Source organism: Varanus komodoensis, unplaced genomic scaffold (assembly GCF_004798865.1).
Source record: "Varanus komodoensis strain SLA01 unplaced genomic scaffold, ASM479886v1 scaffold4, whole genome shotgun sequence".
Lineage (NCBI taxonomy): Eukaryota > Metazoa > Chordata > Lepidosauria > Squamata > Varanidae > Varanus > Varanus komodoensis.
In genome coordinates, this window is record NW_025335941.1 from 31,477,885 (window position 1) to 31,503,842 (window position 25,958).

The 25,958-nt window shown below is 40.3% G+C and overlaps 2 protein-coding genes across 7 annotated transcripts in view; both read right to left on the reverse strand.

The window, feature by feature from the left end:
• Positions 1 to 423: 423 nt before the first annotated feature.
• CUNH3orf52 (chromosome unknown C3orf52 homolog) lies at positions 424 to 12,408 on the reverse strand. 6 transcript variants are annotated; one of them, XM_044442398.1, is made up of 8 exons: positions 11,667 to 12,408; positions 11,323 to 11,403; positions 9,590 to 9,858; positions 8,885 to 8,999; positions 6,317 to 6,477; positions 3,477 to 3,547; positions 1,305 to 1,504; positions 424 to 882 (listed from the first exon to the last, which is right to left on the reverse strand). In XM_044442398.1, coding segments are annotated over exons 3-8 (681 nt in total). In that variant the 5' UTR covers positions 9,722 to 9,858; positions 11,323 to 11,403; positions 11,667 to 12,408; the 3' UTR covers positions 424 to 880. The 6 variants fall into 6 exon arrangements, with proteins under 6 accessions (XP_044298333.1, XP_044298331.1, XP_044298334.1 ...); XM_044442396.1 differs by having other exon boundaries at positions 9,590 to 9,944; XM_044442399.1 differs by lacking the exon at positions 11,323 to 11,403.
• Positions 12,409 to 15,281: 2,873 nt separating this feature from the next.
• The window catches only part of TMPRSS7 (transmembrane serine protease 7), a 61,981-nt gene continuing 51,304 nt past the window's right edge, over positions 15,282 to 25,958 (reverse strand). Inside the window, exons 19-25 of the mRNA XM_044441770.1 lie at positions 25,506 to 25,639; positions 24,902 to 25,006; positions 23,079 to 23,198; positions 20,545 to 20,728; positions 18,203 to 18,477; positions 16,819 to 16,955; positions 15,282 to 15,440 (exon numbers count right to left, since the gene is read on the reverse strand). Coding sequence (XP_044297705.1) covers positions 15,282 to 15,440; positions 16,819 to 16,955; positions 18,203 to 18,477; positions 20,545 to 20,728; positions 23,079 to 23,198; positions 24,902 to 25,006; positions 25,506 to 25,639 — 1,114 coding nt within the window. The remainder of the gene's footprint in view (positions 15,441 to 16,818; positions 16,956 to 18,202; positions 18,478 to 20,544; positions 20,729 to 23,078; positions 23,199 to 24,901; positions 25,007 to 25,505; positions 25,640 to 25,958) is intronic.

The following is a 25,958-nucleotide window of genomic DNA, read 5'->3' on the forward strand; positions in this document are numbered from 1 at the left end:
TGCAACTATTTTTTTACTCACAAAAACTTGAAGCAAAGGCACAAAGAACAACAAAGATCGCAGCCATTGCCATCCCCCCACCAGCGATCATGTGGGGGCGGGGAGACAGGTGTGCTGAGGGGAAGGTGGGTGCAGAAGCACTGGGGGGAGGCAGTGTGTGTGGGGGAGGTGGGCATAGGCACGTGGGGGGGGGGAGGTGTGGGGAGGGAAGGTCATTGATTGCAAATCAACCAACTGTGTGTTACTGTCGATATGGGTTAACAAGTGACTTGTTCACCTGCCCATAGTGTGTTTCATCAGAAAGATATGGCAGGGGAGAAGAAAGATCACACTCCAAAATTTCAAAACAGATATAAGCAGCCACTATAAAAGGAAGGTGGAGCAAGAGGCATGAAAAAGACAATTGACACTCAACAGTCAAAGTGTTTCTGCATGGTCACTTTATTTTGCAACAAGTATACTTTCATTTCTTTGTACAACATAGTGGCATGCCAAGAAACTGAATGGGAATTAAAGTGTATACAGAATGGCTTTCAGTATTGTTTTCACAGCCTCAAATAAAGTCCTTTCCTTTCTGAAGTCCTTTTAATAACTTTCATATGTTGCAATAAGTGGCACTGGTTGTTGTTGGATATTTGGAATGTTGCTAGATTGAGTTCCTTCGCATTTATCCTTTGGTTGATGCGGCTGCATTTTCCTGCAGCTGTTCCTTGCAGTAGAAGAATGAAGATCATACTGGAAATTATTTGCAGAACTAAGCTCTTTAAAAAAAACCTCATATACTCAATATCTGAACATTCCACAAAGGTCATTCTGGAGATCCAGCAGCCTACTTCAATTTGCTCTTCTGTATCAATAACCTGTATATCCCTAAAGCATGTTCTAATAAGAAAAGGAGAAAAAGTAATTATTTACTTTTTTTCCTAATTTATTTTAGAGAAGCTATATCCAGTTTGTACAACTGCTACACACCCTCCCACCCAATTATTGGTCATGTCTGGCTTAAAAACAAGGTTTCTTCTGTTAATAGTTTGCAACTTGTAAACAAGTAGAGTGATGGTTCTATTTCATAAAAGTAGGAAGAATACTGTGCTATCATCTGAAAATCATAAAATATTAATATATCAGAATATTCCCAGAAACTGCACGTAAGGATGGCATTGTCTATTAACAGATAGCCTTATTATACCCCACAAAATGCTCTTTGGGCTTTCTGGAAAACTTCTATTTTCACACACACACACACACACACACACACACACACACACACACGAGTGCAGTGCTTCCCTGCACCGGGCACTTACATGTTAGTGAAAGAGAAGTTGGATCAAGCGTCATATTTGTACATCCAGGTATATCCAGGCCATCCATGTCATCCTGATCATAAATATTTTGTCTTAAAACGTTAATCAAAAACTCTTTACTCATTCTGTATTTCATGAACTCTTCAGTTTCAGGTGGCACTGAGAAGCATAACTCGTAGGACACTGTACTGTCATTATCACTGAAAAAATGGAATGAAGCAGATGGGGGGAAAAGCCAAAAGGTTATCCAGAGATTTCTTTTCCTACCTATATATTACATGTTTAGATCCAATGAAGATTTGTCAGTATACACCTCAAAATGGTTTCTCTCTTTAAGTGAATATGATAAACGCATGGAGAGTCGGGTGAATCTGTCTGTTTTGCAGCTTCATGCTTTCACATTTTTAAAATCTCAATTCTCTCTCTCTCCCAGAGATGAAAAACTTTGTGCATTTGCATAAATAGTCTTCAAAAATGAATTGAACTGAAATTCTCGCCCATATGCCAAATTCAAATTCAACAGGAACATATATTTCTAGCATGGACAGGACCATGATATATCTGCCCCTCACAGAGACATTACATAAAGGTGAGGAGCCTATCATAACAAATAGGTGGCAATGTTAATTCTTGACTAACATGGTTGAAAAGGCAGGAATGTTATTTTAGGGCTATTTCAAATAAATCACTCAAATCATGCTCCAACCATATTTAAGTCATTGTATTATATTCTACCTACAGGTTTCATCAAACTACAAAGATTTATATTTCAGCTACCTGAAAATGTAGCATGCTTCTGTAGACGGCATTAAAAACAAGCAAGCAACACCTGCACACTCTCCCCTTACTGAACATCAAGGAAATGCCCACTGCTGGAAGTGTGTTTGGGCAACATTTTTTCTATCCGCCCTCAACAGGTCTTGTACAAGTAACTTTCAAAAGCTCTAGAAGGACAGTGCTATGGTCTCTAGGCAAATATCCCAGCAGCCATTAGATGGCTGAGAAAATCCCCTTTTAAGGATGGAGAGAAAGACAGTGTGATCCTCGAAAGGGGGAGCAGGAGATCCACCCCAGACCCCTCACAGCTGGCTAAGACTGGAGAAGGGGTGTTCCAGGACACAGGGAGGGGAGAGACTGTAGAGGCCAGGCTACTGTTTGTCTTGAGCCTCCTTCTGCTTCGCATCCTTTCTCTCCCTCTCAAAATGCCCTTGCAAGGAAGGCTGAAGAGCCCATTGAGTGTCCATATAGGATACCAGAGGGCAGGGAAACAGGCTTGCCTGCAGATTTTCTCCTCCTCTGCCAGCTTCAGCCTGACATAGCATCGGCATCTCAGAAGTCCCTCAGTTCAAGGGCTTCTGAGGAGCAAGGAAACCATCCATAGAACTGTATCCTAAATCAATTTTCGAAAAAGCTTCAACAGCAAAGATAGAGCACCAGGAGCATCTTTGAACAGACTAATTAAATGTGAGTAGGGCAAAAACACCACATTGTCCATTACTAATATCTGCAGCTACTAATTTCCACAAAATATAATCATGTACATATTTTCTGAAGAAAGTATTTCATTTTCCCTGTTACAAATGGCTCCCTCCAATTAAAGCTCATGTGATGAAACAAGGAGGTGCCAGCAGACCTAAGGGGCTAAAAGAACAGCCAGTGAGGAATTTGCATGCTCTGGAGCCATCAACTCTTAACTTTCCCTTTGAAGAGAAAAATGGAAACTGAGTTGATGTGCATAAAATACCCCTTTGGAGCTCCTCACAGTTTCATAGCATCCTGGAGAATAGCATGATTTCCTGGGTAGAATTTTCAACTGTATCATTTCTGCTAGGATATGGGATACATTGCAGCAATTTGGGTACTCTGTGAAATATCCATAACAAAAAATGCTAAGAACCAGCACATTAGTGCTCAGTGAACTGCAAAGGAGGAAAAGCCATAATTTGTTCCTCCTTCCCTCCCTCCCTCCTTCTTTCTTTCCTTTGTTGGTTCCTCCCCTGCCCCTGTTTATCTACTCACTTTTCCTAACCGAGTCTTATAGCTTCCCTACCTTGCCCCATTCTATATGAACACAAAAATAAATTTCCTCTTCTCAAGGGCTTTTATTCAAGTCAGGTTCAAGCTATTCTAAATTAGATAATTAAAGCACAGAAAGTTATTCTACTTTCCTACCTTAATGAAATAATGTCAGCAGAGATAAAATATCTCCCAAGAGCTGGTGAGTAAGTGTACACATCTGTAAGCTTGAGAGAGAAAACATTTAGTATTGACACATATTACACCGTATGAAAGAGATGCCCCATGAATTCTGTAATTACTTTTGTTGCACAGTGTCACAGACAGCTTTGAATGCAAGAGATTAAATTGCCAACATTTTAGAACAGGGCTGGTCCAAGATATTGAGTAGCCTGTGGAAAGACAAGGAAATAACCTCCCACTTCTCATTCTACCTACAGAGACCAATCAGAATAGAGGTTAAATTTTATTTCAGCTATGGATATACAGATTTTGTAAAATCCCTGCCATCTGTATTTTGCAGATTGTTAGGCTGCTCTTTTATCCACTCATTTATGAAATGGTTTTTAAAAAAAACAAAATGTCATTCTTCTTGTGTTACTGCAAACCCTTTTTAAACTTTATTGTGGGGGACAGAAGAATTTGTGCAGTTATACATTACAACTAAGGCATATTATCTGATGCATACTAACTAATGTGCTAATTAGCACATTAGCACTAAAGTAGAACAAATCCCTCCACAATACATGAAAAAATGGCCTACAAGTTTGTGGAATCTGCATGACTCAGAAAAAGCAATTCTACTGCAGTTCTGTGTCAGATTCATAGAAATCAGAACTCCTTTTAATTTATTGAGGATTGCACCAAATATCTAACTCCGACAGTGGTGATGGGACAGCATCTTCCAACACGCCAAAGGGCAGCTGTGGAGAACAGGCTGCCTGGATCACAACTCTGTGATCTCCGACATAGGGGAGGAATCAAAGAGCACTGCCCTTGAACTACACCTGGCTTCTGCTGGCTGGTGTAACCTCCTCACTCTTCCTAATGGTAGAGCCATCCATAGTCTAGTACATTTCTAGACTTGAATCTCACTAGGCTTATTCTTCCCATCCTGCCTTTCCTCTTTGGAAGCAATAGTACCTGTGGCTGTCATAGTTTAACCTTTGTTTCACAACATCCCATGTCATGTACCTTTCTAAGAGGCAAAAGCACACTTTAAAACAATGGACTGAAAGGCCCCACCCCTTCCTACCATCCATTTCATAGGCAGAGCACTTTAAATGCACCACCAACACTTCAAAGGTCTTAGTTGGAAGGTGTGAGAAAGTGTGTTTCCCTGGATTCCACACTGTATCTTCCTCCAACTGGGCAGGGAGAGGAAGATGAGGTTTCCAACCCAGTCCTACTCCCCCGTGCTGTGTGATCTAGTTTGATGTAAAATATGACCTGTCTGAATATTTTAACAACAGAGTCAAGTATTAGAAGGCAGAAAGAACTCTGTTTATTTTGTTGCTTTCATCTCTATACGCTCCTTCTTCTGTTAACAATTAAACTGTTTTTCATTAAAGAATCTGTTCCTTCCCACTGTATTCACATCTTGGAACTTTTAGCTACATTATTGGGATAGTAGCCCTATTATTTATTATTGTATTTATTTATTTATTATTTATTAAAACATTTTTATGCCGCCCCATTCGCCGAAGCCTCAGGCACTCATCCTGCTTGGGTGGGAACTGAATGGGTGCACACCACAACAGCCCTTCAGTCTTTAACCTTTTCGTATTGAATAAAGAAGTCTGAATATGGCTCCGACTTGCTTCACTTGGATGCAAGTAGAATTCCCTAAGTGATCTGGAACCTTCTATGGGGTTTTGCAAGGAAGGGATGAAACTGGCAGAATGGTAACTTGGTATCCAAACTGGTATAATGATCTTTCTGAGGAAGAGCAATTTTAATCGGAACTGTGGGGCAGAGGAGAGAGATTAAAACCAGAACCCATGCCATGGTCCTGATCCAGACTGAAGGCTGCGATTTTTAAAAAGAATCACGTGTACAAGTGTCTTTTGGCCCCAGGTTTCAGTGCTTTCCCTTTGTAAAATGTTTTGAAGACGGCTGGACAGCATAACATACATGGATAGCACTGTTTGTTGGTAAGCATTTATGAGCAAATGCAATACTGATATACCTCTGATGTGCAAAGTAGTTTAGTATATTTTTCCTAAGTAGGGTAGGTGCTACCCTCTGGCATTGCACCAATGTGGTGGAGTGTTGGACCTGCAGTGGGGAGACCCAGATTCACTTTCCATCTCACCTAATCTACCTCACAGGGTTATCATCAGAATAAGGATAGGAACCACGCATGCTTCCTTGCACATTTTGGAGGAAGGGTGGGATAAAACTGCAAAGCATGATTATAGCAGTTGACCAGCTAAGAAGGTAGAGCACATGCATTGCATGCTGAAGGTTCATTCCATGGCCTTTTCTGGTAAAGCTGCAGAGGGCTGGCAGTCACTGTGTCTTCAGGACTGGGCTAGATGGACCAATGCTCTGACTCAGTTCAAGACAGCTTCCTGTGATATTTTGATCCCACCCTTTCTTAAAATTTCAATCTTGATGGCACAAAGCAGGGATGAGTGTTGAGATGGTGTGGCACAGTGTCCTCATCTTACATGTGTCCTTCCATATGTTGTTGAATGACCATTGGCCATATTGGCGGAAGACATTTGAGAGCCAAAGATTCTCCACCTCCAATTTAAACCAGTTCTTCATATTTCAAAGTGCATTTCTTGCTTTTTTATGGAGAATTAGCAGTTACAAAAGAAGCGTTATATTGCAACACCAGACTGGTTGGGTCAAGGATACAGCCACAACCACACATCCTTCTGCTCCACTGTAAAACTTGAATATTGTGTAAACATGATTGAAAAGTTTAACCAAAGAATTAAGAAAGCAGTTTATGTAGTCAACCCTTTCTAACAAGTAGCCAACCTTACCCTTGAATTCAGACTTTCAGAAAGCAGTTTATATGCTGATGCTGAAAGTGACAGATCAGGATTATTAGCACAATGGACTTTTAATGTTCCTGAGAAATTGTGATGATTTCCATTAGCTATTGCTTCAGCATCCCAATATTCATCTTCATCTGTGTATATGACTAGAATAAAAAGAAGTAAAAATAAGAACCTATAGGTCATATATTGTTCGTTATTATTTGTTCTACCTCTCAGAATTCAGAAAACACCAAAAAGGCTGCCAGAAAGAAGAGAACAAAGACTTATTATCTGCTGCTCCAGAGGGTAGGATTACATCCAATAGGCTGAAGCTAAACAAGGGTGGTTTTCAACTGATTGTTAGGGGGAAGAAATGTCTTGATGGTGAGAGCAGGTGAACAATGGACAATTGGTGGGTAGTGGAAGTGAGCTTGTTGGGTAGCCATTTGGTGGAGAGCTTGACTCTGGATCCCTTGCATCCTGGACAGACTAAATGACTTTCCAGACCTCCAACACTGCCTGTAAGAATCATTTTGTTCATGTCATTGAGCTACTGTATGACATTGCCACTCTAGCCTATTGGAATGAATCCCAAGTCTGCTTTGTTTTGTGTTGTTTTCATCAGGCCCACAATTGGCATTTTGACTCCAGGTTGTTGCAGAATACATAGAAACAAACAAGTCAGAAGGGCCTCCCAGGCCATCCAGTCTGCCTCCTGCTCTGTTCATGTAATCCCCAACATGTTTCCTTGAACACCCTCACTGATGGGGCCTCAATCACCTCCCCTGGAAGCCCATTCTATATCCTAGGGGTCCTTACCATCAGGAAGTACTTCCTGACATTCAACCTGAAACCTGGTTCCATGAGCTTTGCCCCATTGGAACGTACTCTGCCCTCCACTGCAGAGAAGAACAGGTCATGGAGGGTTCAATTACGAGAGGCTACATAAGAACAGATCTGCCATCTGGGAGCAGACCTAGCTCCTTGAGGCTCAGATAGCAACTGTAACCAGGAGTTATTTTTATCTGTCAACATCAATATGGCAACCATGCCCCTTTGCAAGACAACAACCTTCACACCTTTTAGGTGAACATGCTCACAGTGTGGGACAATGTTTACTATATGCAACTGCTCATTTGTGGAAGTTCAACATAACATGCAACAAAGGAGTTTCAGTTTCTGGATCCCAAAAATGAGGCTTATGCAGATACAGCTTTCCCCAATTTGAAATTCGAAACAGATGAGATGGGCAGAAATAGAGTTCCAAATGTTTTGGACTTCACTTCTCAGCATTTGTGGTGACTGGTGATGATGCTGGTAGAAGCCTCTGAGAATTCCAAAGTCCAAAACATCTGGAGATGTATTTTCTGCTTGCCTACAGCACCCCTGTGCTAGATTACTCGGATAGGGGCTGCTTCTCTTATACAGCACACAGACAATCACACACAGGCCTAAGAACCTAACTGGATGTGGTGGAGCAGATCAGTGTGCAGAATCATGTCCATGTTTCCAATGAAAGGTAGGGAAATTCAATCCAGAACCATCAGGCTTATGGACAGAGTCAAGGTTTTATCCATTTTCTAGCAGCTGGATATTTTGGATTATTTATTTATTTATTTATTTATTTATTTATTTATTTATCTCCTACTATTAATATCTTACCCCTCATTAAAGTCCCAAGGTGGTAATAACAATGTTACAAGAACAACAGCAAAGCAACAGTGATTGCAAATAAATATGTAATAAAATCAATAAAACAAACAGCAGCAAGCTAGATCACAGTGGCAACTAAACCCTCATCAATTTCCAGGTAAACAGGTAGGCCTTAGCCTTGTATTGTAAAAGCAATGAAGACGGGCTTACATCTGGGGCAGAGATTTCTAAATTTGGTATGCCACCATGAAGACAGTGCATATCCCATCAGCACTCAATGTACTTCAGCTCTCTTTCTCAGCGACAGAGAGAAAAAGAGAAAGAGAAAGAGAAAGAGAGAGAGAGAGAGAGAGAGATCTAAGGCAGGGACAGAATACTAGAGACAGAATGCTACTTCAGCATGCAGGCATGTTCTGCCACCATTAAAATGTAACCTATTAGGAAAAATACTGACTGGGAAATCAGTGTGTTAAGAAAACCCCCAAACCCAACAAACTTGAGAGTCTCTGTGTGAGGCATTTATTTTGCATTCATCATTTCCCATCCCCAATTGTTGATTGCTTCTTTATTCATCTAGGAATGTCATGACATTCCAGTTTTGCTTCTGTTTTAAGTAGCACTTTTGGCATTATTTGTAAAAGTGAAAGAAGATGGGCTTTCCAGTTGTGCAATTGTTGCATGCCTAAATTCCTGTCACCTGGGCAATAACTGTTCATTTCATTAATTCCTAAGCCATACTAACAAACCTAGAAAAGTGAATCTAGCGGAAGGGCTGAACATTCTTTTTAAAATGATGGGATTTAATCAATATATTTGAGCTGCATTGTTAGGACTATGGAGAACAGCAGATACCCTGTCACCAAACTGTCTAATACATATTCATATCTGAAAAAATCATGTTACATGAAAACCACATACCTGAATAAAGAATTAAACATAGTCCAGTCGCAAGTATCAACACGAAAGCAGCTAAAACCATCCATAGTTTGCACTTCCAAAAAACAATCTGAGAACATTTCAACTTGACTGTTCTCTAGTTATGCAAAGAATAAAAGGGACAACCTGTTAGAATTGGCTGAAAAAGCTTGATTATCTTTATTTGACCTATCAAACACATTCTAGAACTGACACTATATGTCATGGGAAACAATCTGTAGGCAATGGAGAATTTAAGTTAACATAATGAATGGAGAATAGAATATACAACCTTATGGAAAACCTACAGATGGAGCAACAGGAAATGAACCAAGGCCAATCTGGTCCTGTTTCAACTCAAAAAGACATGTCAGTACATGAGTTTAACAGCAGCAGGCATGCTAGGCTCCTAACAACATGAACTAATTGCTATGCCTTTACTAAACACCTGTAATTGCTCCACTTTATCAGGAAGAGTCTATCTAGGTATACGTAGTTTCCCAAACCACAGCTAACACAGGTATTATATACAGCATAGGTGTTATATCTATTAAACAGGTGTATAAGCAACAGTTTCAGTAAACATTCAAACGACTCCAAAGAAAATTCCTTATTTTGCTAAAATAATGCCTATCATTTGATCATGGTGTGAATCTTTTGTAGCAACACAGCTTTTCAAAACAGAAAATGAATGATTCAGTGGCCTACCTGATTAACTCCCGGGACTTCCTGGTAGAGGTGCTCATTTAAATTAGGCTCACTTTCTTCTTCTCTTTCCTCCCCTACAATTACGTTGCACTCAATATACTCTGGATTTCGCCCAGGAACGCGGCCGTTCATTGCTTCGAATGTGTGGTACAGGACTTTTCAGCACAAGATAAGTCAACAGGAAAAACTGGCTTCCTTTCCATTTTGAGCCCTGGCTGTGTTTCTGGCGATACTGAGCAGAAGGCAAGTAATTTCCATTTGGGCTGCTGCTGTTCCCAGGAAAATTGGGACGATTAAATGAAGCTACGGTTTTCAAAAGTGTTCATGGAAAATAAGCACCTGTAGTGAGGAAGCCCTAGTTGCAATAGAATGGGGAAATGCAGAGTTGAAAGTTGTGCAAGTCTTGATTTTCCAGTTTGCTTGACTAATCCTGCCCTCTATAGACATCAGCAGGTAACTTAACCTAAGGCAACCCAGCCCTCCATGGAGTAATAAAGCTCATTCTTTTGTCACACGGAAATAAAAGGCCTCATTACATATCAAAGAACTTTAGCAACAAGGTATCTCATGAGAAACTGTGAATGTGGGTTAAAGCAGGACAGAGTCAGATGAGATACAAAGCCTCTCTTGTTCAGCTGTGGCAGATGGGTGAATTAATAGCTGTATCAATCACATCAGGGTAGTCTTGCCAAGCAGATGTCAAGCGAATCTTGAAATTTTCATAGGGAAATTTGAACATGAATTTCCCATAAAGTTCTTGAAATACAATCCTGTAACTCCAGTGGACCAAGCCTCCTCAAATGTGAAGTTAACAAGAAATTAAAATTGTGGAAGATGCCCACAGAAATTGATTCTATCATACAGTCATAGAATCATAGAGTCTGGAAGGGGCCCAAGAGCTATTGAGTACAACCCACTGCTCACTGCAGGACTCCAAGTTAAACCATCCCTTTCAGATGGCTGTCCAGTTGAATCTTGAATGAGGCATTTTGAGGCATTTAGTGAATACATACTAAGGTTTAGGCTGCAAGCATAAATATACATGCACTGAACTCAGTGGGACTTGCTTCTGAGTAGATATATACAAAATTAGCCTACGATCCTATGCATACTGACCAGGAGGTAAGCGCCAGTAAAAAATAGTGTGGCTTATGTCTGAGTAAAGAAGTTTGGGATTTCACTGTCATACACCCATGATGGGGCTTAGCTATGTAGTCCTGTGTGTATCTTCTGACACATAAGTTCCACTGTGTTCAAGACTTATTACTAAATGCATGTGTATGGGATTGCAACATTACAGTCTTCTTTTTCTTACTTTGGAGAAAATGGCATGGGAGGAGATTTAAATTCATGGCTGCCCGTACATTATGCTTTGTGTATGTCGTCTATGGGTCCATGATACCAGTAAGTGCCTGCATCAATCAACTGTTCAGGACAGGGCATACAAGCTAGAGTTTTTCTTCCATTCTTTACATCTTTCCATTACGTGCAACCCTTAGAAAAAAGTCCTAAAATTCCTAGTATTGGGGAGTTTTAGGACATCTTTCTGCTTAAATATGCATGGGGTTGCACTCTTATTTGTTTAGTTTTCTAATCCATGGTATTCCTTGACACTCAGAGTACATAACATTTTTTTAAAAAAAGAAAATAGTTAAAATATAGGCTGTATGAAAAGTGAAAGAACAACTCAAGTGTTATCCATAGGGGATACCAGTTATACTTTAACCAAATACCTTTTGCCTCCAATACAAATATTTCGCAGGTCTTCCCTGGAAACCCTCAGGCTTTGCTGGCTGCATCACAAGAAGGAAAGCCTTTAAAAACAAGCAACCAAGCAAACAGAAATCAACCAGTATGTTCACACTTTATTGCGACAGATGGAGGCCATTAATCAGATGGGATACCTTTGAGCATGCCCTATGCCTCATCACTAACCTACACATACATACACCTGAATCATATTGGGTGCTTTCCATATGAAAGTCCCCTCAGTCAAGACCTTTCACACATTTGTCATCACACTGGTAATAGTAACATTGATATATGTGAAGGAATAGTATAAAAATGTATACTTTACCCTCTATCTCCTTCCAGTAATTTGACATCCTGTTTTCACTTCTGAGGTTTCATCTCTTAATGCAGTGTCCCCAGTTTAGTGTCCTCCAGATCTGTCAGAATGCAGCACCCATCATACCCAGTCCACATGGATAGTAGCTATGCACCATAGGCATTCCATAGTATCCAACAGGGAAAGAAATAGTAATGCCCCCAAGTTATGTCTCTGATGGAGCATTCATTCTTTGTTTTATTAGTTTCCAGAACCTTTTCACTCTCTTGTAGATAAGAAAGCAGAAACTGAAGATCAATCATTAACTAAATACTTATGTAAGTCTGTTTCCTTACTCATTCCCATATCATAGCATTCACAGTTTAATCATCTGCCACTCCTGAGCTACATTATTTAATGCCTCACCTCTGTTTGCTTTTTGGTGTTATTGCTTTGAAAAAAATAGCATAGTACTGCCCACTTCCTGAGCCCCAGGATGATGCTGTGGCAATTTTTTATGGAATGATGTCTTTGACGAGAAACAGTACTGAAACATGCTGGTCTGTGTAAACTTCAGTTCACCAAAAGCAACAACAAACCCTTCTACTTCCTGCTGAACTTTTTGCTAGCTAGCTAAGTATGAGAAATAGGCTGTTTCTGTTTCACTGGCCTCATTCTCAACTCTTAAAAAGTTTCCTCCAGTAGCAGTCTTGGCAGATAGATAGGACTGGATTTTCCCTAGGAAAGCAACTGCTTTCCTGTTCATTGCATCACAACTGCAATTTATAGAAAAGTATTCCAGTAAAGTTGCTTGATTGCAATGCAGCCCTAAATCATGAAGGACATCAGCAAGTGTGTCCCTGGCAAAATAGACTGCAGGGCATTTTAATCAGACAGTCTTTTTCCTGGAATGACCCTCTGTGCAGTAAAAAGATAACATGAGCAACCCATTGGATGCTGTCAAGTGGTCTCTGACATACAGTGACTCTATGAATGAATGCTCTCCAAATTGTCCTGCTCTTGGCAGTTCTGCTCAACTCTTCTAAACTCAAGGCCATGGCCTGCCCTATGGAAACAATCCATTTCCCGTTTGGCCTTTTTCTTTTGCTTGGAAAGAAGCTGATTTTTAAAATCTGTTTTTACAGCAGAGGAAACAGAATAGAGACCTTTTCCAGAATTTATGTATTCTGGAAAGGAGTTGGGGGAATTACGCCAAATAGTCACAACAAAAGATGAAGTTTTCAACCTGATTAGCAATCTGCAAGTCAGTAAATCACCTGGCCCAGAGTTCTTAAAGAGTACAAATATGAAATTTCTGGCCTTCTGGCCAAAATATTTAATGCGACCTTAACATCAGTTTTTGTGCCAGAGGATTGGAGAATGGCTAATGTAACACCAATTTTAAAAAGAGATGTAGTGGGGAGGGTTCTGACCATTAGCTGAACATCTGTTCTGTTGAAATATTATTAAAGATAGTATCAGTAAGCACACAGAAGGAAAACCGCTGATGAAAAAGAATCAACATAGCTTCTACAAGAATAGGCCCTGCCTCAACTCGTTAGCTTTCATTAGGAGTGCCAATAGCGACATGGGCAGGGGTGATCCAGTAGACCTTGTTTACTTGGCCTTCCAAAAGGCTTTTGGCAAAGCCCCTCACCAAAGGCCCTGAGCAGACTTGTAATGAAATAAAGTGAGGGGAGAAAGTTCTTATGGATCCCAGCTGGTTAAAGAACATAAAGCAGAAAGCATGAATAAATGGTAATTTCTCCAAATAGTGGGATATAATCAGTGGGTGCTGTATTAAGACTGGTGAATTTCAACATATTCATAAATGATCTGGAATTAGGGGTAAGCAATGAAGTGGACAAGTTTGCTGATTACACCAAACTATTTAGGGTGTTTAAAACCAAAAGGGATTGTGAAAATGGGCATCAAAATGGTAAATGCAGTCCAATGGAAGCAGATATAAAATAATGCACATTGGGGCAGACCCCCACAAGTGTAGGCTGATCATGGAATATTAGGCTTGGAAGGGGCCAAGAGACCATTCTGTTCAACTCCCTGATCAGTGCAGGACTCCAAGTTACACCATCCCTCTCAGATGGCTGTCCAGATGCATCCTGAATGCCTCCAGTGTGGGAGAGCCCACAACTTCCCTTGGTAACTAGCTCCATTGCCGTACTGCAACTTCCGTCATGGAGGCAGGCAGAACCATTGTGCCCACTATGCTTATGGGATCCTGTGAGCAGCTGGTTTGCCACTGTAAGGAGAACTGGACAGGATGGTCAACTGGTCTGATCAAGCATGGTTTTTCTTATGTTCTGCCTTTCCCTAGAATTATTGTCTTCTTCAGTGATTCTTGCCTTCTCATGATGTGCCCGAAGTGTGACAACCTCAGTCTCAGTTTTGCTTCCAGGGCAAGTTCTGACTTGATGTGATCTAGGACCCCCTTGGTCATCTTTATGTCAATTCAAGGTATTAGCAAAGCTCTCACTCCATAGTTCACAAGTATCAATTTTCTTTCTATCATCCTTCTTCACTGTCCAGCTTTCACACCCAGGCATAGCAATTGCAAATGCAATAAACAGATGATCTTTACCTTGATCTCCAGTAAAATATCTTATGATTGAGCCAAGCTATGCAAAGATTTTCATAATCCCAATTTCTTCATTGAAAGTATACATAATTTTGATGTCAACAAAATATAAACTATAACAGTTAGGTTGCAATCCTATCCATACTTGCCTGAGAGTAAACCCTATTGAATTCAGTGGTACTTCTGAATAGACATGTTCAGGATTCCACTGCTGTAGCAGTTATCAGTACAATCCTAAACTAATCAGCACATGATTCCCTTTATGTTTGTTTGGAAAAACAATACTATATGAGGACCTCAGCCCAGTCACCAAGCTGAGGTTCTGTTTTCACTAACAACAGTGAAGAAATCCATATTACTATTTGTCATTCTATTCACACTAATGGACCCCTTTTCCCTCAAATTTGCAGTTCCTCTATATATGACCCTTCTCCCCTCTTTGCAATTTTGCAAAGCCAAGAGAAGTAAGTTATTTCTTAAAATACAGACATATTCTGGCTCCCCTCCAAGAATTGGCTGCAATCTATGGAAAAGAAAAGGACAATGAAAAGCAAAAGAGGGCAATACAAAACTAGTGCACATCACATTTTGCATATATTTATTTCTGTACTCCCTTGCTGCCATCCTGCAACTGAAGGCAATATATAGGAGGTTCAAAAGACAATTTCTTCATGCATTGACCAGATTCAGACTTGCTTAGTTTCAACAATGTTGCTCCTTCTTACATATTCAGATCAGTTTCTGGAACATAGCCTTAATAATGTAATATTTACCAGTTCAGAGTAGCAGCTATGCTAATATAAGCAAAATTAAACAAAGTAAAGCAAAACAGGAGATCATGTGGAAAGCCTCAGTAAATTGAAGATGGTTCCAAGTGTTCATAGTATTTTCCTGCATAAACACACACATACAGTGCCAAACCACAAACCAGTTATAATGTCCCTTCTTTAGATTCTCTTTATTTTGTATAAAATCTGATTTGTTCATCATAATTAAGGGCCTCCAGTAAGGCTGTATATATACTTTTGGCTTTCTCCCCAACCCTTATGTCAGTTTGTGTATTGATTAATCCATTCATATAGTGCTGTGACTTTTGTATAAACTCCAGGACGGTTCCTTCGAGCACATCCTTCGCCCCAACTGACAATGCCTGCAAGGTACCATCTGTTTCCCTTTCCTAAGCAGGCCAATGGACCTCCAGAATCACCCTAAAGACAAGAACAGAAATCTCACTATTAGAAGAGGCATTGCTGCACTACTTTGCACATTCACATTTAATATTACATTATGATAGAACTTACTTTCACCTTTGTGTGGTTCCATGCCTGTGCATAAAGGACAAAATATACAAGTCCATATCTACAATTGCGGACAAATGATACATTTATTCACCCAAAATATCAATGTTAGACTTGGCAATAGGCAGAGCTAGAAACCTGGATACCTGGGATTAGTGTTGTCCCAGCTAATAATGGGCATCTCCAATGGCATTGGAACAGTATGCTTGGTTCCAATCTAACAAAGGAAATTGTGCCTTGCAACCACAGGTGCTGCATAATGGAATCCAACAACTGGAATTCTATCACAATGTTCTTTTATAAGTACATTACCTGGACCAGAATAGGAACAGGGATCTGCATGCTGAAGCCTGCTTTCCTGCATAGATTAAGCTCAATGAAACAGGGAACAGAGCTCAACTTAGGTCCCACATGCCTGAGACATTATTTCAGTTCATGTTGACATTTAGGATAGAAAGACACGAGGCCCAGGTTGCTAAGCCCCAGGAATTCCCATAGTTAGATATAAACTGATTTAGAATGCCAGCCTAATTACATTTATTTAGAGGTGGGGTGAAGTGGGGCTTCTAGACAGATGGTTGCTAGCCCTACTGATGAGAAAACTTTGTGCAGCTTTTATGACCTTTCTTAACAGCTCAACTGCAGTAACAAAATAGAAGGAAGCAGTGATGGGAAAACATGGGAGGTTAATGAGTTGATAACATCTGAACCTTCGTATGCTGGGTGAATGACTTAGAGCAGTGGTGCCATAGAAGCCACACTCTGCTCCTGGTCTAGGATGCCTATAATCATTCAAGTCCCAAGGCTTGTGGGCATCTCTGCTCAATTGTACCCTTACTGGACTGTGCTAGGTGTTGATGATAGTTGGAGGAAGTAGTGAAGCAGTGGCAATGGGATGAAGTTTTTTCTTAGCCCCAGAAAACTTCCATTTATCCACCCCACACCCACACCAGGCTGAATATATGCAGAGAAAGACATTTTTCATTGCTCCAAAGACACAATTATTATTATAGTAGCAGTATTACTGGTGATGATTTGGATGTTAATTACTTCAGCCTGTAAGACTTTTTGGACATTTTATAGAAGGTGATGGGCCAATGCAGTGAATATATAAATAAAATAATAAAAGTAGCTTTTATACAAGCATTACCAAGAGATGAAATTGTGGTTTAGGCACAGCTGTGATTAGAAATCTAGTTTTATAAATTTCCCTTTCATCTGAAATTTTACTGGAAAGAACAGCTATACAGGTAATGGTTGCTTTTCACAGTTTTACTTTCAGATTTACCTGACATGCATCAATACCACCATTAAGATTCCCAGCACACAGCATCCGGGAAGTGATTAGATCATCATAAAGCCTACTGCACACACTTTGGTTAATTATTTTCACTCTAGCTTCCTGCAGTGTTTTTGCAAGCTGACCTAAATCAACAGAAACATTGGGTAAGTCAAATTTAATAGTTCAGATTGAATACTGAAAAGCTGAAAATCAAAAGCTATCAAGATTTTGTCTATAGGTTTTTGCTTTGATCATATATTTTCATAATATTTTTTTTCAAAACAAATTCCTAGAATTTTAGTCCCCTTAGAAGGAAGCGTCAGAATGTGGGGGCTGAGAACTGATCTTCATACAGTGTCATGCTAGGCCAGTGCCAGCAGGACAAGAGAAGTAGCAGATGCAACTTTCACCTGCCCATCCTCCTTTTACAGACCACCCCCCTGCATAGGCATTTAAGCCCATCTGGAGGAGGATCATTACCAGGAACTCAGGCTAGAGAGGACATTTCTTATATCCCAGCCTTTTCTCTCCGCTCCGCTCCCTGCCCACCAGAATACCCCCTTCCCTTCCCTTTGATGCCAAATTTTAACTCAGTGGACCAACTGGCATGGTTCCTTCCAACATGGCTGAAAGGGGCTGAACCTCAGAGTCCACTCCTAAGTTTGTAGCAGTATCTCCAGCCTCAGGATCAGGACTTCTGAACAATCCTGGGTTTCCCAAGACACTTTTTTGGGAATGGCAGGATTGATTTTTCATTTATTAAATGTCAATATAAATGCACATATTTATATAAACCAAGGGAATTCTCTTCCCAGTAGCCTATGAAATTTACCAACTGCCCATTAGTGAATTTTCCAGTTTCCCAACCTTGACATTTACTAATGTCAGCATTTGCCAACCTTAAGAATACATTGAAATGAAAGGCCTCCATCATTTGTCATATAGCAGATGTACAGTATGTTCCAGAAATTTTTTTAGCTCTACCCTTACTAAATATTCGTGCAACCAGCAAGAGCTAGTTTGGTTTTGTTTACTTAACTTTTATGCTACAATAAAAATAATTTGCATCTTTACCATGTTGAATATTAGTATAAACCAGGTAGTAACAATTCATATTAAAACCATTTCAATTACTGGTTTGTAACACAGCAAAATATGGAAAAATCCAAGGGGAATGAAGACTTCTACAGGGCACAGTCATTAGAACTGACACACCTGGTCAGGCCTTTTTTCATTTTGTTCCATTAAAGATGATTTAAAATTATATTTAAAAACCACTTCTTTGGTGAAGACTGGCTTTCAAAGTGGCCTACAGTTAAAATCTACAAAAAGGTACAGTGTATTAGGGAAACTTGCAATTTGCATTAAGCATATCCAGAAATGAACATACTATTTTCTTTTACGGCTCCCCAGCCAGTTACATAGCAGAGAGTTCCATAAATAAATACTCTAGGACTGCTTGGTAAACATATGGGCTGTACCAGCTCATTGAAGAATACTGGTGCCTCCATTTCCAACAGCGCAATGTCATAGTCTGAGATATGTTGGTCGTAATGTGGGTGGATAATAATCCTTTTGATCGATCTCATCGCTACATAATTATTGCTGTTTTTGTTAATGATTCTTATCCCCACATATGCTTTCCAGCTGGAAGCTACAGAGTATCTGGAAAACAGACAAAGAGTGCAACCCTCTGAGTGCTGTTCTTATCCATGGCCCTTAATTTTAACAAGGATAGTGCAAGATCATTTTTCAGTTGGACTTCATAAAAACATTCATAAAAGCCATGAAATAGACCACACTGTGGTACCAGATAATAGCAAAATAGACATTCAAATCAATAAATAATATTGCCTGATTTGAGGACATGTGATTGCACTTGTAGATGACTAAGCAGACTAATAAAGAGGACAGCATTATTTTTTAAGTAGTTCAAAATAAACCTTTGAACTTGAAAATTACATTAGGGTGAATGAAACAGTTCCATTATAGGAAGCTGCCTGTTTGATATTGAATCAAAGCATCGATCTATCTAGCTCAGTGCAGAGAGAAGTTGGCAGAAGCTCTCTAGAATTTCAAGCCAGAGCCTTTCCCAGTCTTGTATGGAAGTTAACTGAAGCTTTTGCATACCATGCATGTGTTCTGCGTCTCCTTCATAAGAACACAAGAATATAGGAAAAGCCATGTTGGATCAGGTCAATGATCTGATGGGTGCAAGACCTCTGCCTGCCTAAGCTTCTCAGCAACTAGTATACACAGACTGGCTGCCTCCGGAAAGATGGTAGCACACAGCCAGCCACGCTAGTAGCCCCTAATAGCCTCCTCTTCCACAAACTTGTCCAATCCCCTTTAAAATCATCCAAATTAGTGGTCATCACCACTTTCCATGGCAGTGAATTCCATAGTTTAACTATATGTTGTGTAAAGAACAACTTCCTTTTATCTATCCTAAACCTCCCACTAATAAGTTTCATGGGATGACCCTGGGTTCTAGTATTATGGAAGAAGGAGAAATATATATTCCTTTCCACTTCTCTGCACCATGCATAATTCAGATCAAGTCCATATTTTTGTAGATGTGGGATTCTCAATCAAGTTCACATTTCCCAGTACTTCTAATGCCTGCCTGGCATCCAAACTGCTTGACACCATGGCTCAGGCAATTGGGATTTTAAAAAGCCCTTATAGCTGCCAAAAAGGCAGCCAGCTGAAACAACTCACAGTGCTCTGAGTGTCAGTGTGTGGGTCACACAGCTTGCCCTGACCAATCGCTCAACAGCCAGGAGACTTCAGGCATCAGAAGACCTAGTCTTGAAATCTCATGATGGCCAGCAGCTGCCTAGGCCATCACAAAATTTCTCCACACTCACTGCCAGTCTTCCTCAGCCTCTTTCATTTCAGTCTGCCTCTGCCGTATTAGGCCTTACCAGACAAGGAAAGGCAAGCTCTTTGCTGGTCCCTTTGCAAAATCACAAACAACTTCCAGACAATAAGTTAGGACGAGTCCTGTTGGATGCACAGACCTGCCAGATCCATCACATTTCTCATCATGATTAGTCACATGCAACAGGAAAAACCACAAACAGCACATACAAGCAACATTCACTGTTGCACCCCAGAAACTAGTTTTCAGTGGCATCAGCCACTAAACCTGGATGTTCCATTTTGCTTTCATGGCAAACACTTCCCATTACTTTGTTTCATTCACTGAAGCTAAATGATTCATAACCATTCAAGCGAATTTGTTTTGACAAGGAAACTATATGATTTTATTATAATCATAGAGAATATTTTCCCATCTAGTTTGCTCCTGGATAGATCCAGGTTTTTCTTAGTTAACCCACTGAACAGGACTGGGAAATTTGTGACCCTCCAGATGTTTTGGCCTAGGACTTCCATGAACCCTCTCCAGTGCCTGCTGACTAGGGCTGAAGTTAGTTACAGGGCAAAAGATCAGGAGGGCTACAACAGTGAAGTTAAAAAGACAGCACTGCAATCATGTGCAGGTGAAACCCTTTGAGTTTACTGGGGCTTTCTTCCAGGCAAGTGGGCATAGGATTGCAGCCTGTCAAACTTTTTGCCAAGAGGTATTTACTTAAGGTGGTTCAGGTTCATAAGACTAGATAAAACACGCTTAAAACTTTATGCTGAATCATAAACCGAAAGCAGCAACCATCAGGTGGTCGACTATCAGCTACCAGTAATACATTCCTTAAATCACAGCATACATACCTTATGGCTTCAGAATCCTGAAAGCAATGGGCAGCAGACACTAACCACCTATTTGAAACAATAGACGCACCACAAACATGGCCATGTGTTCCCAGCTGCAAGCTTGCTTGCCAAGGCCACTTTCCAGACCTTGCATCTTCACCACCAACAATTCTGGGTTTTTTTATCTGACTCCTTCCACATGCTAATAAAAATACATAATATGCATAGAATTTACTCTTTGTAAAGCATAGAACTAAACGGTCTTTCGAATGTGCATTGCCATGTGAAACAAATTGCTTTTTCCCCAACCTGTGACCTCCAAAAGTGCTGTACTACAACTCTCATTATCCCCAGTCAGGATTTCCATATTATTTATTTATTTTATTTATTTATTAAAACATTTCTATGCCGCCCCTTGCCAAGGCCTCGGGGCGGCTTACAACATCGAATACAAAATACATTAAAACAATAACAATTAAAATATATACAGTAAAATAAAATAAGCCACCCTGGCCAAATAAAATTCAATAATATTAACATTTAAAATGCTGCATAAATAAAAAGGTCTTCGCCTGGTGCCGAAAAACAAATAACGATGGCGCCAGGCGGACCTCTCTGGGGAGCGCATTCCATAACTTAGGCGCCACCGCTGAGAAAGCCCTCATCCGAGTAGCCACCCTCCTAATTTCCTTCACCGAGGGCTCCCGGAGGAGGGCCTCTCCTGCTGATCTCAAGGGGCGGCTGGGCATATATGGACGTAAGCGCTCCTTCAGGTAACCAGGACCCAAGCCGTTTAGGGCTTTATAGGTCATCACCAACACCAACATATTAAGGGTGGAACCAGGAGTTGAAGAGGGTAAATAAGAAAAGAACAGTGGAGCAGCAGACTCAGACATCAGGAAAGACTCAAGCAACTGGGGAGAAACTGTTTGTGTTCACATGTCATGTTAAGCCACATCTGTGAATAAGCTACAAACTGGGTTGTTTACTGAACAACTGGTACTCCTGTCAGAAGATTAAACTTGTGGTTGGTTGCTCTTCCCCTCCTTCCTCTGCAGTCCTCCAGCTGCTTTCTGAACATATCTCAGGGGACTTTGCATCACTGCACACCCTGTCTCTTTATCCTGGCCTCTTCCTGATCCAGCTGCTGCTCCTTTATATTCTTTATTCCAGAACAATGCAAGAGCATAAAAATCATTCCTTAATTGGCATTCCTTAATTGGGGAACTGCAGGCACAAGCAATTAGGAGGCAAGTTGGAATGAATTCAGTGGGAAGGAGCCAATTAAGATTTTAATAGGTCTGAATAGTATGCAGAAGTCTAATGAAATACAATGAGTGGGTTCTCACATCATGCAAAACCACCCTTGCAAACAATCCACACGGTGTGGATAGTTCACTAACGACAGATGATTTGGCTTACTGTGGGTTCGTCTCGCTCACCTTCCCCCGCAGTTCTGCAGCCAATGCTACCAAGTATCCCAGGAGACTTTGAGGCAGAACCCATCTTGCGTCCTTATCCTGGTCCCTTCCTACTCCAATCCCTACCTGCCTTTATTCCTCAGCTTTGAAATTTTTAAGTTTTGAGCCTTAAAAATGTGTAAAAGGGGTTCTGTGGGCATTTGAATTAGACCAAGACTGCTTCCTCTAAGTTGCCCTTAAATTGCAGTCCAGGGTATTGAGCTGCAGGCGAAATCTAACGTACATGGATTTGAGCTAGATCCTGCCCTGGTTCATACCCCTTCCCTAGTCCTCTCCCATAAACCTCCCCATCATTTCATCATTTCCAGGCATTTGTTTGTTTGCTTTACCTCATTCTGAAATGCTGCAATGCATTTCCAAAGGCTTAGTTGCTCGTAATAAGAGCTTTAATACATGCATGCATGTATTTTTCATGTATTTGACACTGCCTCTCTGACTTCAGACCCACCTACCGCTGGATTGTGCTTTTCCCAAACTAAAGTTAGCCTTTGGGCTGAAAGAAGTTCAAGAGCACAGGACAGTGTATGCCCTTGTATGCAGTCCTATAGGGCTACTTGTTTTTAGATACCCTAAAGCAGAGGAGATGTTTGAATACCACCGTGCTCCTCTCACACTGCAAAGCAACCGGCCATGCAACTGAGGTGTTTTGGAATGTGTAGGAAAGAGGATGAAATACTACCAGAATACATTATATCTTGATAGTACTTATCTCCCCCAGGGTTGGAAAAAACCTTAGCAAAGTCAATCCCTCTAGCCTTCATGGAGTTGTTCTAATGCTTGCCTTGGTCTTAGGAAATTAAGAGGTTACAATCCTAAGCATGTGTAGACAGAAAGAAGTTCTACAGCTCCCTCATTCCCCAGCTTGCCACGCAAGAGTTCCATTGAAAATACACAGTTGTCCATGAACTTTGGTTGCAGGCATTCAGTCCCATCATGCAAGCAGGACTGGCCTTGTTTTGGGAGCTCCATGTGCCTTTTGGAACACACACAAAGCTTGCATTCCTGCTACAACTTCTGAAACACACGCAGGAATTTCAATTCATTTCAGTAATTCACAGGTTCAGGACATACCACAGTTCATTTCATCAGATCCGTCTGTACAGTCTCTTATTCCATCACATTCTGGGTTCAGCTTTAATGGACACTTTCCATTCAGGCATTGATATGAATGCTGTGAACAATGTCTATACACTGAAATGACAAAATACGACAGATAAGGAAGATGGTGCCATTTCTTAGGTCAAGGCTTGTAATTAATACAATCAATTTTACAAAAAGTGTTTTACTGTGTAATGTCATAGGCCTGTTGCCTATGACATTATAGATAATATAGACAAATAGAACTGTTGAGCTCATGTGCACAAAAAAACCCTTGTACTTCTCCGTATATGAATGTGCAGTAAAAGTTGTACAACCTAAAGTGACAGAGGAACACTAAATTAAAAACAAAGTGCAGCTTTATGCCTATTGCATTAAACCAATCAAGTGTCTGCTATATAAGCAAAAATTAGATATGTGACAGGATTTAAGTGTATGCAAACTTTGTGGTCATGCTAGTGCTTGCCAACTGTATGAGCTATCCAACCAACTTGATTTATCAATTCATATATGAGCTGTATAGGTAAGAGAAAAATGAAAGCACTCCTGAGATTTGTCTCCTTCATTCCCATCTCTAGTGTGAAACTAGTTTGTGTTATGCTTACAACAAATGTCTTCCTCCTGCTCCTCCTTGCTTTCATTCTGACAGCTGTTATCTCCTTTGCAAGACCTGGAATGGAGTTTACACTTCCCATTACCACAGCCAGCCTCCACTGGATTACAACCTAAGGGAGAATTCCATGGTCAAGTCTGCAGTATTTCCTCTGTGTGACTAGCCATTGTCCTCTGTGTGCATTTCTCTACTGCAGACCTACATTGGTTTGATATCACTTTTACTCTCATGTTTTTGAAATGAGCCTTAGTAATAGTAGCTTAGTGATATCCTGGAATTCTGTTAGATGACAGCGTAAATGAATTCTACCCTACCTAATCTCAGCTCAAACCTAGGATTATAGTTCACTAAGACCAATGTAAAACTAATTAAACTATGGAATCAACATTTGTCCCAGCAGTTCCATGTACTTTAGTAAGGCTATGACTTTCATAGTATCTTCCTGCAGAAGGCCAGGAATGTATGTTTAGCCTAAGCTTTGCTTGATTTTTCTGTTCAGAGTTCTTTACATGATTGATTCTTGACTAAACTCTTAAACATCTTAAATTTATTTATTTTTTTATAAACCATCACACAGACAAAGCCTCTGGGCAGTTTTCAACAGTTGCTAAACAGAACCATGATATATTAAAAGCAACATCTAAATTATGCATAATAGAGAATTTTAAAATAGATTTAATTTTTAAAACAATTCAACAGTGACACGGTATCTAAAATAGACTAGACCTGTTGTAAACTACAAGTCATAAATACCCCATCAAACCATTAGATAACACTTAAATATCTTTAAATGCCTTGACACTGAAGGCTGCCTTATCCTGATGCCAAAAGGATGACAAAGTTGGTGTCATGCAGGCCTTAGTGTGGAGAGATTTCCACAGTTGAGGGGCCACATTGAAAAGTCTGGGCCGCTTACTGCTGCCGTCCAAGCTTCCCTTGGAGTTGGCATTCAGAGGAAGTCTTTGGATGGTGACCATAATGTCCAGGTAGATTGGGGTAAGGAGAGACACACAATCAAGTAGTGTGATCCAAATTTTTTTAAACAAATGAGTAAGTTACATGATCTACTGAAGCATTGACTAGCCAGAAGATGCTATTTATTTTCGTTTTCAAGATCAGATGCCCCTTTCCGATGAATGCTTCACTAAGCAGCATTTAAACGATCAGTTTGTGATCAACTTACCACAATCTACTTCATCACTTCCATCTGTGCAGTCTTTCCACCCATCACACTTACTGTTCAAAGGAATGCATGTTCTGTCAGAACATTTAAATAGCTTAGGACAGGCTAAAAGAAAGAAAAAATATTTCAGACAACTACCTTCAGGATGTCACTGAGTCACAGAGGAATCCTAACTTTAAGCTATGCCTGCTGAGTGGAATAGTACTGATCCTCAACTACCTTATACCAGTAAGGTCTAATCAATTGACATGGGGTAAAAACTTGAGTAGTCTAATGGAAGTCTTCCGTAGCCTTCTATTAGTTGCAGATATAGTGGTGTGTGTGCTTTAGAAAAGGTGTTCTTCAGTTTGTCAACTCCCTTAAGAAATCTTGACAACTGGCAACAGTTAAAATTGACATCTAAAGTAGACTAAAGACATTTTATTTATTTATTTTATTTATTAAAACATTTTTATGCCGCCCCATTCGCCGAAGCCTCGGGGTGGCTTACTGAATCAAATCTCATTGACTTTCATAAGAGAAGAAATAGAATTCAAATCACCCTGTAGCAGGTCTTAGAATCACTACCCCAAAGCTGACATTAAGCATATCTGTGTCTACTCACGGTCTGTATGGCTGAAAGCTCTGAATTCAATACAAAAACCTCTGTGTGTGACCAGTTCATCTGAATGGAAGGTGATTGAAACTGAATAGCCATACTCCTTGACCCTGCTGCCTTCTGCAATAGGTTTACAGTATCTAATAAGAAGAAACAGAAGGAAATTACAACCATATCGTATATCATTTCAATTGGGCTAACCAATTATTGCCATATTGTTGCCATTTGGACAAGTTTTCATGAATCAGATTCTTTTGTCTCTATTGGTGGTTGTGTATTAAAAGTGGCACCTGTAACAAAATGTATTCCAGGTCCTACTATAGGTGGCCTGGAATGTCCAATATTCTGATTTAGCTCAATAAAGCTCATTAGAGATTTTGTTAAGTTGGCACCATGCTGAGATGTACATCCAAACACCTGAGGTCTTTTTTTCATAATAGCGTTACTGGTTTAGGAAAG

Bases quoted from the DNA above. Each gene is read 5' to 3' on its own strand.
- CUNH3orf52 (XM_044442399.1), bottom strand. From the start codon at position 9,721: ATGAACGGCCGCGTTCCTGGGCGAAATCCAGAGTATATTGAGTGCAAC. The intron at 3,548-6,316 runs GTAAGGTTGGCT...TTCTCTCTCAAG, and splicing joins CTGAAAGTCTGAATTCAAGG to CTTACAGATGTGTACACTTA. The intron at 1,505-3,476 runs GTAGGAAAGTAG...CCATTTTTTCAG, and splicing joins GCTGACATTATTTCATTAAG to TGATAATGACAGTACAGTGT.